We start from the raw sequence: 12,933 nt of genomic DNA, 5'->3' as shown, positions 1-12,933 counted from the left end.
ATCATTCCTGTGCTTAAAACTCCTGAATGGATAGGGTGTGAACCAGCCACCATCCTGAGAAAATGTGTGCCCCTCCAGGTATTCATGGATTCACCCCAGAGGAGGGTTTTTTATTTTATATGTACGGTATGGAAACCCTGGTGGCACAGCAGTTAAGAGCTCGGCTGCTAACCCAAAGGCCGGTGGTTCACATCTAACACCTGCTCCTTGGAAACTCTAAGGGGCAGTTCTACTCTGTCCTACGGGGTCGCTTTGAGTCAGAATCAACTCGATATATATATATATATATATATATATATATATATATATGTATATATATATATATATATATATGTATGTATATCTCTCTGAAACGTGTACCATTTCAGTGGGTTTTACACCCACAGTTGAGTGCCATTAATCGCTTTCATTGTGTTGTGTGACTATCACCACTGCTCATTTCCAAACCTCTCCATCACTCTTAACAGAAGCTCAGTGTCCCCTAAGCAGTGATTCCTACTCACCTCCTCTCTCCCACCCCTGAGAATCACTAATAAATTTTGGTCTCTAAACATTTAGGAAGGGTGTTCTTAAGACTGTCCTTTCATCCTATTTTTTTTTTAAACATAAATATGCTTAACTGATAAGATTAGCATGTTGAGATCCTCGTAGGTTCTGTACCTATTCAGACTGTCCAGGATTTCCCACTGTACCCCGTTGTATCAGGCTGCTCCTACAAACGTCCCTGGCCAGGAGAGGAACTGGAGGGGGATGTGGTGGGCCTCGTGTGAATTCCCTGTCTCCACTGTTAAAGCACTTCGAAGACTGCGTTGCTCCGCCCATGTTTGCGAATTAATGTGTAACCAACCAACCAACCAAAAAAAAAAAACACCATACCCATTGCCTTTGAGTCATAGCGACCGTACTGCACAGAGCAGAACTGCCCCACAGGGCTTCCAAGGAGCACCGGGTGGATTTGAACTGCCGACGTTTTGATTAGCAGCCGTAGCTCTTAACCACTACGCCACCAGGGTTTCCAAGTGTATAACCAAACCAAAAAAAAACCAAACCCACTGCTGTCGAGTCGATTCCAACTCATAACGACCCTCTAGGACAGGGTAGAACTGCCCTATGGAGTGTCCAAGGAGCACCTGGCTGATTCGAACTCCCGACCAGTCTTGCCTTAATCCACATGTAGTTTTCATCTCAGACCACAAGAGGGTGCCATTGGTCAAAACGCAATTTTAAAAATTCCTAAATGTGGGCAGCCTTTCTCCCTACACTTTAACCTGTCACTGTACTTTCACTGGAGCCCTGGTGGTGCAGTGCTTAAGAGCTACAGTGAGCTACAGCTGCTAACAAAAGGTCTGCACTTCGGATCCACCAGCTGCTGCTTGGAAGCTCTGTGGGGCAGTTTTACTCTGTCCTGTGGGGTCACTGTGAGTCAGAATCGACTGATAGCAACAGGTTTGGTTTAGTTTTAGTACTCTCACTGGTAATTTTTATTTATTCCTATAACTAATACATAATACATTTTAAAATTTTATATTTTTTTACTCTAAAGGGTCTATCCTTCTTAAGCTTCAATGTTATATAAAACTTAAGAAATGACCTTAAGATATTTTTAATTATTTTATGTGGTCTTATAAACATTACAGAGATATTTCCCAGTGGTCTTTTACCAACCGATAAATATTTCCTTGCTATGGCATACAAGAGAGTCCCTCGTGGGACAAGCAGTTAATGCACTCAGCTGCTAACCAAAAGGTTGGAGGTTCGAGTCCACCCAGAGGCACCTCAGAAGAAAGGCCTGGCAATCTACTTCTGAAAAGCCAGCCATTGGAAACCTTCAGGGCACAGTTTTACTCCAGCACGTGGGGTGCCACGAGCCACAGTCGACTTGACAACAACTGGTTGCTGGTTCATGGACCTCTGACCCTTGCCTACCTCGCCTGTCTGTTTCGCCACTTTCTGCTTCAGACCTGACTCCCCAGCGTAGTGCGTTGCTGATTGTCTCGATCATGCCTGCTGCTTGTTGCCTTCCTGCCTTTGCCTCTGCAGTTTCCCCGCCTGTAATGCACTCGTGTGCCTTCTTCGCTGGGCGAACTCCTTTCTTCATCGAGACACAGCTCAGGTGTCCCACCGGGATCCCTTTCCCGACCTGCTCCCACGACGTGATTTGAGCTTCCATCGCTTCTGCACTGAAATTACTCATGTGCTGGTTTATCTCCCCACTGGACTTCGAGTCCTTAGGGGACACAGTGTTTTCTTGCTGTGTGGTCAGCCCAGGCCGACTCCGGTAGAGCTGGCTAAGAGCGTGGCCTCAGGAGCCAGGTGCGGGGGCTCGAATCCCAGCACCCCTACTTGTTCGCCTTTGGCCTTGGATGCGTTATTTTAACTTCTGTACCTCAGTTTGCTAGTGTGTAGGATGGTAAAGGTACTGCCTACCTCATAGGGGTTGTGGTGGAGGACTGAGTGAGTGAATCCACGTAAAGTGCTCGGAGCAGTGCAGGTGGGCAGTGCTTTTCAGGTGCCTGTTTTTACAGGAAGGACTCAGATGTTCCGCTTTAGCTAAGGAATTGGAGAATGTGTTAAGGTAATGGATTTTGCCGTCAAACAATACTGTTGGAGTCGCATTTCCAGGCCTTTCTGGAGGGGGGTTATTTTTATTAGGATAGTGCCCACCCTGGAGCATTGTGTTCTGTGACTCCTGGGGACCCGTTCACTCAGTGAAAGACGGGAGGGGGCAGGAGCCCAGGTGGCCTCTCAGTTGCCTCTGAGCCCCAGACTTAGTCTTACTCACCAGTCCCTTGACATCTCTATTCTTTTTGTAAATTTCCCTTCTGTTTTATGTAAGTTAACATAAACTGACTTTCTGTTTGTAGCCAGAGTCTCAGCTGAGACAATTAAGTGTCATTTCCGCATTGCCGTTTCTTTGCGCGTGCGGTGGAGTTTTATGGACGTGGCTGTGTGAACGAGGCAATTCTGCGCCTCCCTCCAGGCGCGGCCAGGCCCCGGTGCTCCCTTGCATTGGTGGGCCTCAAAAGGCAAGTTGCCAGCAGATAACTGCCCTCCTGGCTTTTGTCTTCTGCCATCCTGAGTCCTTGAGAAAGTCATACAAAGAAGGAAGGAGAAGAAAGCAGGCCTGGGTGTCGGATGGGTGCTGATGCTCCAGGCGTGATGGCCGGGGGCGGGGGGGTGGGGAGGAGTTGGTGAGCCTGGTGATGAGGTAGCCCCCCTGCCCAGAAGGAAGTGACCAGTGTCACCTGCCTCACTCCCCACTCTGCCCAGACCTGCTCTGACCCCCACCCCACCCTTCAGTCCTCCCAAACCATCCCCTGTCCTGTGGGACTCTTGGGCTGTGTTTTCTGGGCTGTAGTTGAAGCCCAGCTCTTCCCTGAGGCCACTGCTGCCTTTCAGCCCTTTGGAGAGGAGGTCACGTTTTCTCCCACTCTCCACTTATCTTGGAGCCTGAGATGAGGTAGATGTCCTTCTTACCCCTCATTACCAAAAAACCCAAACCCTTTGCCGTTGAGTCTTAGCAACCCTATAGAACAGAGTAGAACTGCCCCATAGAGTTTCTCAGGAGCACCTGATGGACTTGAACTGCCAACCTTTTGGTTAGCAGCCATAGCTCTTAACCACTGCGCCACCAGGGTTTCCTGTTCCTCACTGCTTCTCCCAACCTGCCTCTCCTCCTTCAAGACCACTTTCGAGTGCACCATCAGGTTTCACATCTCGCCCACCTCTCCTAACTTCTGAACCTCTTCACCTCTGACCTTTCTTCATCCCGCTTTCAACACCCACCAGCCTCACCTCTGACTTGTCACCATCAGTCTTCATGGGCGCCACCTCTGTGAGCTCTGTGTCAGGTTCTCTGCTGCGTCCTTCTGGCTCCTCAGCTCTAGTGCAATTCCATTCGAACAGCTCTTCAACCACGAGTTCTGGAATCTACTGATTCTACTGCTTTTTCCTGCCCTTGCCTTCCTGTCCACACTTTCCTCCTTACTCTGCCCACATTCCGTGGTCCAGCTTTATGACCTTGCCTCCTTTACGTTCCATCTTAAAACTCCAGCCCCGATCGAGCCCAGCTAACAACTGGCTCTGAGCCTGCACCACAGCAGTTGAAAACGGTTGGGGAAAAGCATACGTCTGCTCACTAACCTTCAGCTTGATGACCAGGGAACCCGAAGGTCTCTATGCTGTTGAGTGTTCCTACCACATTTCCCTGGTAAACTAGCTCTCCCACTCGCCAACAGGGTCATTACTTCATACCTTTCCCTTCCTCACATGGCCAGCATTTTCTGTTTCCTCCTCTACAATTTCAGCTGATGATGTCATCCCATAGTTTATAGAGAAAATCGGTGCAGCCAGGTGAGAAGTGCCTCCCTTCCTCCTCTCCTTCCACCTGTGCCATCCCTCTGCCTCCACTCCACCCCAGGGAAGAATTGAGACCACCCCTCCCTCACACACACCTGAGCCCTAGAGCTCAGCCCCTGCCCTCTCAACACCTCACTCCAGCAGGTGTCTCCTGCTCTCCTGTGTAACCAAGTTCTTCCTCTCTAGTGGCTTATTCTCGTGAGCATAAGAGCGTGCCTCAGTGTTGCCCATCCTTTAAAAACCTCCTATTGACCCCTCACCCCCCTCTAGTTACTGCCTCACTTCTTTATATAGATGGTTGGGGGAAGGTGCAAAAATATATTAAGAGAATTCCTCTTGAGCAGTGGTCCAGAATCGATGTTCTTAGCCACTACACCAGACTGCCTCTTGCAAACCATGTTCAAATCCTGGCTTACGTCATAAGCACAGTGTATTATTGTAATGACGATGGTGATTTTTGTTACAGAAAGCACCATGCTGAGCCCCTTGGGGTGGAAGGTGCAGGATAGGGCAGGTCTAAGTAGAGCTAGACAAAGCATGAAAACAAAAATTTGGGGGATGTGGGAAATTGTAGCTGCCTCTTCCCAGCTCCATTATTTGCAGATCTCTTAGAGAGCACTTTGGATATCTGTAAACCATAGAGTTGGAGATTCAAGTCAAATTAATTTTTTTCATGGGACCAGGATACCCCTTCTGAGTTTCATTCATCGTAATTCATATAAATGTTTCTATGGAATGGAAACAGATTAAAAACACATTATCTGACTTTGCTTCTGGCTGTAATAAAGCAGCTTGTAGCTGACCGATGTTCCTATCAAAAACAACTATGAAAGCTATATGAAATGCAAACAGAAATTTTGTTTGAAGGATTTAGAGAGCCGCAGAGGCAGCCAGGACTTGAGGAGCCAGATTCTGGAGGTTCATTGAGGTGACCCCCATTTTTGCTTTCAGTGGTGAAACATTGAAAGTTTTGCCCCCAAGATTAGGTACGCTGTTTCCATTTCTTGTTGGCAAAAAATACTGAATATGCCACGAACTGCCAGAAGAACGAACAAATCAGTCTTGGAGGAAGTACAGCCAGAAAGCTCCTTAGAAGCGAGGGTGGTGAGACTTCATCCTGCTTACTTTGGACACGTCATCAGGAAAGACCAATTGCTCAAAAAGAACATCGTGTTTGGTAAAATAGAGGGCCAGCAAAAACCAAGGAAGCCCTCAGTGAGATGGGTTGGCACAGTAGCTGCAACAGTGGGCTCACGCCAGTGACTGTGAGAATGGTGCAGGAGGTCGCCACGACTCAGAGCCGACCTGGTGGCAACTGAGAACAACCATTACCGTTTCTATTCAGTATTGTGCTTGTGTGTACTAGCCAATGCAATAAGACAAGGAAAAGAAATAAAAGGTATAAGACTGGAAACAGAAAGAAATAAAGCTATCATTATTTGTAGCCAAAATGATCGCGTATGAAAAAAACCAAACTTACAGTCAAACTATGAGACTGAGTAAACAAGCTTAACCAGAGCCGTTGCCAGAGGGTCAATATGTAAAAATTAATTGTATTTTAATATGCCAGCAACAAACAATTAGAAAATGAAATTTGTAAAGGAGTACCACTTACAATTGCATCAAAAAACTAAATATCTAGGAATACAGTTGATAAGAGACATGCAAAGACCTCTAAAGAAAACTACAAAAAATGACTGTGGGAAAATAAAGTAACCTAAATAAATTGAAGGATATGTTAACTTCACAGATTAGAAGACACTCAGTATTATATAGATGTCACTTCTCCCCAGTTGATGCATAGATTGAATATAGTTTCAGTCAAAATCCCAGCAATATTTTTTTTCTTTTGGTGTGGAAATTGAGAAGCTAATTTTAAAATTCTTATCATTTTATTGTATACAGGATTGCTATGAGTCGAACCGACTCAGTGGTACCTGACAACGTACCAACGACATGTAAATGCTGACGATCAAGAATAGTCAAGCCAATCTTGAAAAACCAAGTCTAAGGACTGTTACTGCCAGATATCAGGATTTATTATGCAGTTACGCTAACGAAGACCAGTGACGCCTGCATCATGCGTCTCTGTCCCTGAAGTCTCCACCACTGCCTGTTGGCGTGCCGTGTTCTCTGACACGCACGAGTTTTGTGGGCTTCTCTGGCTGCCCTTGCTCTGTGATGACCTGGGTCTAGGAGTGCCGTGTTCTCTGACACGCACGAGTTTTGTGGGCTTCTCTGGCTGCCCTTGCTCTGTGATGACCTGGGTCTGGGAGTGCCGTGTTCTCTGACACTCACGAGTTTTGTGGGCTTCTCCAGCTATCCTTGCTCTATGATGAACTGGGTCTAATCAGGTGGGAAAGCGAGTCTGCCCCACTGCCTCACCAAGTCCGTAGAACAAGATCAGGTCTGCGAGGAACTGGGAAATGTAACTGTGTGTGACCACAGCCTCCTTTGGCAGGGGGGCCCAGCCCTTGTTTCCAAACTGAGGCCAGACCCCCAAAGCTGGTGGGTCTTGCTTCCTAGGCTTCTTAAGGGCCATCCAGGTGAAGTTAGAGGATTGGTGGCCCCCAGGGCAAGTCAGCTGCGTACTGTGAGGGGTCCCTGTGAAGAAGGCACCCCTGAACTGGTAAATTTCAGAAACATCTACAAGACCTCTGTGTCCTTTTTATTTGGGCCAAAAGTGAGCTCATCAGCCTCGTACTCAGCTGCAGGGGCAGCCAGCCAGGGGGCCGCTCAGAAGCCAGCTGTTGCCAAGTTGGAGGCTGCAGCAGCCATCGGCGTTGTGCGTGCAGGGCCATGTTCATGCCACAGCCTATGGGGGAAGCATGTCTGGAATGGGCTGCCGGCTTCTGGACTGTTCCCCTGCTTACTGCCCTCTACCACCCACTCTGAGCAAAATCAGCCCAAGGTCTATCCTCCGAGAGGGCTCATTTCTAGCTATAACCACAAACTCCCGCTGCCCTTTCCCTTACGCACGTGAGTCACAGACACATGGGAGCAGGGCTCGTCCTTACAGCGTCAGGACCCGAGTGCATCACTCGTGTGAGCAAATCCTAGCACCACTTCCCTTGACGTGATGGAGAGTGTGTGTGAGGTGACAGGAGATTCCATTTGCTGCTGTTGGAGACGGCTGGCCCGACTGGGCCCTGGGCTCCGTGGGGGCAGAGGGAAGTGACACAACCCTCACTCTTGACAAGCTGGCAGGTGGTTGGGATAGAAAGGAGATGTCTAAAGTGTCTTTACATGGTTACATGAGATACTGCTTAGCTTTGTATGCTGCTGTAAAAGAAACACCGAGAGTGGGTGGCATGAAGAACAGAAATTTATTTTCCCACAATTCTGGAGGCTGAAAGCCCAAATCAGGAACTCAGCCATGTCAGTTCCTTCTCTGAGCCTTCCTCCTGGCTTCTGATGAATGATGGCTATCCTTGTGTTCATTGTCTTCCCCCGTGTGTCTCTGGGTCTTTTCTGATCTTTTTATGATTAGGCTTAGAATTCACCCTGCACTGGCATGACCTCAACTGATTAATTGATTACATTGCATTAGATTGCATTGTGGAAGGTAATCTGCTCTGCATGAAGCCAGCAGATTTAATCACACATGACCACTCCAGCCGCCACCCATCTGTCATGTCAGTGTGTCACACTGTGGTGGCCCACATGTTGCCGGAATGCTGGAAGCTCTGCCACCAGTATTTCAGATACGAGCAGGGTCATCTGTAGTGGACAGGTTTCAGGGAAGCTTCCAGACTGAGACAGACTAGGAAGGAAGGCCTGGTGACCTGCTTCCAATAATTAGACAGTGAAAACACTATGCGTCACAACAGAATATTGTCCGATGTAGAGCCGGAAAATGAGCCTCCTAGGCTGGCAGGCACTCAAAATGCACAGTGGCCACAGCAATGGACTCGAGCATACTAACAAGAGTAAAGATGGCGCAGGACCGGGCAATGTTTTGTTCTCTTGTACATGGGGTCACCGTGAGTCGTTGTTGACTTGTTGGCAATTAATTACTACTCCATGACAGCAGATAGACTAGCGTTTGATCAAATACCTGAGAACCATAGCCTCCCTAAGTTAACACATAAAATTAACCATCACAGATGCCTTTTTTTCCCCGCAAGCTTTTGCATCTTCTGGGCCAGTTTTCCCAAAATGTGGTGGAAACGGAGACTTAGGTGAACATGGATGAGTTGGCCCCAAAGCTGAAGGGCCACTGAGGATTCTCACAGGGTCTTCTCTGCCTAGGTCTCAAGGCAGGGGTCTTGGCTCAGGGTGCCAAGCAAAGCAATGTGGCTATCTCGGTAGCATGTGGGCATCTGTGCTGTCTGCTCTGGGTGTACGGTCCCATTCAGCGCCCAGTTCTTCAACACCCAAGAGCAGTGCCAGGAGTCAGAAGACACTGAGGGCTTCTTTCTGCACGAGCAGGTATTAGGAGGCAGCCCAGCACAGGTGGTGGGGAGAAAGAGCCGTGGCTTTATTCCACCGGGTTCTTAAAAGGGTGTTGATCTTGGTCCTGGGAGGCAGCTTGCATAGTGGTTAAGAGGCCAGCCCTGAGAGCCAGACCGCCTGGGTTCAGTTCTCTGCTGTGCTCTTACTGGCTGTCTGACTTTGGGAAAATTACTTCACCTCTCTGTGCCTGAGTCCCGCCTCTCTCAACTGGAGAAGATAACAGCACCTGCCTCACAGAGTCGTTTCGAGGGTGAAATGAAGAATGAAGGATAAGGTAGATGACGCAGTACAATGCCTGGCCCATGGCAACACTGAAATATCTGTTAAAGAAGTAGAACAAATAAATTCCCCCTAGAGAGAGGGAGGAGCCTGATCTGGAGGGGAACCAGTGGCTGAGCCCTCTGCCCACACCCGTTCTCATGTGTTGCCCCCGGGGACTGTGTACACAGTCTGGGTAACAGCTAAAGGGCAGATCAGCTGTCTTACTGAACTTACTGTGTTTCAAAAACTGAGCTTAGTGACCTGACTCTCCCGTTGTTTCCATTAATAAAGTCTCCCGTCCTGTTACTAAGAAACTGATTTCCTAGTACGCGTTTTTGTGAATCAAATAAATTTACAATTCTTTGTATTTCACTTGTAACTTTAACTACTTTTTAATTTTAAGTATGTAACTTTGCTTTTTCATTGTAAAATTTATGAGTAAGTATAAAATCATATTTGTTTTTATAAATGCCTATTTGTGACTTTGGTATTCAAATTATGATCATAATATAAAGACCCCTTTTTAAAAATAAAGTTATTTAAATGTAAAAAAACCAAACCAAATGCATTGCCGTTGAGTCGATTCTGACTCATAGTGACCCTATAGGACAGAGTAGGACTGCCACATAGTTTCCAAGGAGCACCTGGTGGATTCGAACTGCCAACCTTTTGGTTAGCAGCCGTAGCATTTAACCACTATGCCACCAGGGTTTCCATTTAAATGTAAAAAGTGAGTTAATTAAAAAAAAAACTATTAAGAGGACAAACAATAGAAGGGGTAGAATAAGGGTGTGTAAACATTGTGGAAGTGTTCCCCAGGTGAGTGAAATTTGAAAAGCAGTCTCTAGATTGTAAGCTTCTCAAGGTCAAGAGCTTGTCATGTCTTTCTGTGACCATGAGCAGTGGGTGTACTGCTTATACGTAAGTATTTTAACATATGCATATAAATGAAAACAAGACACGGGCAGGTGAGATTTGAACAGCAGCATGAGGTTGTCTGTGTAATAGACATGAAAATGTGTGCGGTAGAGAAGTGCTGTGGGCTGTCAGGGGGTGATGGCATGTGCACCAGTAGGGTTGGCTGAAGCTTTATGGCAAAAACTGGGTAAATCTGGGCAACAGAATAGCCAGCGTTCAGACGCTGGAACCAGAGTGGCATGTTCTGAGGTCAGCGGGCTCCCTAGCCTGTCGTGGAATGTGATGAGATCGAGTTTACAGTTTCCACCGTAATCAAAGCTTTATTTCAGGGGAAAAGGGAGAAACTGACTGAGGTTCTGTTGCAGCGGCAACAACAATGGTAATAATAACGGGACTTAGCGGGTCAAGCACGTTTCAGGCATTTACGTATATCAACTCATTTAATGCTCACGACAATCCCAGGACATCGATCCTGTTATTATTCCCGTTTCTGCAGGAAAAAAAGAATTGAGAGAATGAAGGGCTGAGTCACTTGTCCAAGGTGACCCCGCTGAGGAAGTTGGCCCTAGAATCTCTGCTCAGAGCCATCGAGCTGTGTTCCTTCCACACAGAAAGGCAGTACGCTCTCCCCACCCCACTGCACACGTTTCCCTGGCAATGGATTTTGTTCTAAGAAACCGTGCAGACTGGCACTTTAGGAGCATGTCTCAGATCCCTGCTTTTGAACTTGAAAGTACTTGCTGAATTCTCTTGGCCTGAGGGTTACATGCTCACTGAATATAACAACCGCCTCTTTCACTTTTTTTTTCTTTCACTTAGGAAGCGTCAGATCCCCATAGTGATTGAGTTCCAGGCTTAGAACACAAAGGAAGACCACGTCAGTTTACCTGCAGGGGTGGATGGAGGGAGTTGGAGAAGCAAAGGGAATCCTCACATTAGTCAGACAGTCTCCCTGGGCTCCAAGGCTTCTGGGATGGCAAACAGACCTTGTAGAGAACCAGACCGATAGGCAGCATCATCAGAGAAATAACCAATCACTCTGTACCTCTCAGAATGTGGTTGGGTGGGGTAGTTCCCGTCCCAGCAGAGCTCCTGTCACTGGACAGAGTTCCACAAGGCACCCTGAGGTGCTGCTTCCTCCCTGTCCAAGTCTCGGGCCTCGGACATAGCCCTGGTTCACGTGGTTAGGCTGAGATGGCAGAATTGGGTTCACCCCATGCCAATGACAAGAGCTATAGGGGTTTAAGCAAAAACCTGCCTGGGGTCACTTACAAGAGGCCAGTGTGTCTAGACAGCCTTAAGGTGTTCTGTCCTGAAGCCATGACAGAGCAGAGCTACTAAGTAGGATTTGTAGTCCCGTCTCAGCTTTTTAACTGACCCGCACAGCCTGAATCAGTTTGCGAGACAAGTTGGCCAAGAAACCCTTGGACCAGGCACTGGGGGAATAACGGGAGCAAGACAGAGTGAACCCTGTGTTCTTGACGTTTAAACTCGTGTGATGACAGACATTAGGCTGTTAATTTGCAGAAAAACGAATGTGCGCAGCACGTCAAAAGAGAACCGTAGGGTGCATTGGGGGGATTTAACAGGTTTTATTTCTCTGACTAGAAAATAAGATTTACTACACTTACTACAGGCTCCCTGGTGGCAAAGTGGTTAAGAGAGAGTCTGCTAACCATAAGTTCGGTGGCTCAAATCCACCAGCTGCTCCTTGGGAACCCTATGGGGCGGTTCTACCCTGTCATCTAGGGTGGTTATGAGTTGGAATTGACTCAGTGGCATACAACATACTTACTGCATACTCACAGTTTTTAAAAATGTCACAGTACTCAAAATCAAGAAGAATAGGGAAGTATAAAAACCAACTTAGAAAAAAATCTTAACTCCGTAAGCCAGATCAGAAGACAGTGCTCTTTGCGGCACCCCATACAGCTATGAAATAGGATCACTGAATTCTCACGGTGTGTACACATGCGTGTGCCACTGCCAAGAGCAGAGAGGCTACTCTGAACGAAAGCTGGTGTTACTGGTGCACTTCCCCGGAACTGTTTTGCTGTTATTGAATCAAATTACTGTATACACGTGGAGTCATTCGTCACCTAACATACACGGGGTCACAATCCACAGCGCACATCCACACAGGTGTACGTTGTGTAGACTACTGTCACCGTCATTACGAGTCAGAAAGGACCTTCAAGTCGATAGCTCTGGCTTTATTATCAAATGTTTGCAGCACACAGAGCACTTTCTCAGATGGCATAATTTATGTATGTTCTGTATATTTCTGATTTTCATTTAAACCCAGAAGTGGCTCACTTAAATATATCCAGAGATTTGAAAATTAGAGATTCCAGTCAGTGCATTGGAGCTTGCCTGTCTGGGTGGTTTCTGCCGTGGATTGGCTGGCAGGCAGCTGCTGGCATTACACAATTGGCTTGGATGTGAAATTACCCAGCAGGAGCAGACCTCTTCATTTCTACACTGTGACTCAGGCTCCTGCCGCTAAGCGAAGCAGAGGGACGGAGGTCATCGTTATACAACTGAAGTGTTATCTTTATCACAGATGTTGCCACTGCAAAGAACTCTATCTTATATCTCATTTCCAACAGATGCTTGTGAGCCTTCGGAAGCCTCGGGCATTTTCTCCCAAAGTTGTTGTAGCCATGCCAGCGAGAGCAATTTTTTAACATGGAAGGACACGGGGACCTCAGCTACTAGGACTAATGTGATGTATGGATCGTAAAACTTGTTTTGGAGGGTTTAACCAGCTGGTCAGCCAGAGAAGGAAAATGACTTGGTGCTGAACGTGGAATATAAATTTACGGAGCTCCGGGAAAGATGGGCTTTGCCAGGATCTTTGAGCTGTGAGATGGTTGATGTTAGGCTGGGAAATAAACAGCACACACACAAATCTGTCTGTCTTTAGATAAGAACAAGTTC

The 12,933-nt window shown here is 47.2% G+C and overlaps 1 protein-coding gene across 11 annotated transcripts in view; it reads left to right on the top strand.

Annotated features, from left to right (window-relative positions):
- The window catches only part of MCF2L (MCF.2 cell line derived transforming sequence like), a 337,829-nt gene that overhangs the window by 256,806 nt on the left and 68,090 nt on the right, over positions 1-12,933 (top strand). The window contains exon 1 of one of the 11 annotated variants that reach the window (XM_064275212.1): positions 9,516-12,723. The exons of the other annotated variants lie outside the window; for them this stretch is intronic. Coding sequence (XP_064131282.1) covers positions 12,557-12,723 — 167 coding nt within the window. The 5' untranslated portion in view covers positions 9,516-12,556. Of the gene's footprint in view, positions 1-9,515; positions 12,724-12,933 lie in introns of those variants that run through there. 11 annotated transcript variants of the gene reach the window in all.

Source organism: Loxodonta africana, chromosome 23 (genome assembly GCF_030014295.1).
Source record: "Loxodonta africana isolate mLoxAfr1 chromosome 23, mLoxAfr1.hap2, whole genome shotgun sequence".
In the NCBI taxonomy this organism is placed as follows: Eukaryota; Metazoa; Chordata; class Mammalia; order Proboscidea; family Elephantidae; genus Loxodonta; species Loxodonta africana.
This window is presented reverse-complemented; position numbering and strand designations above follow the sequence as displayed.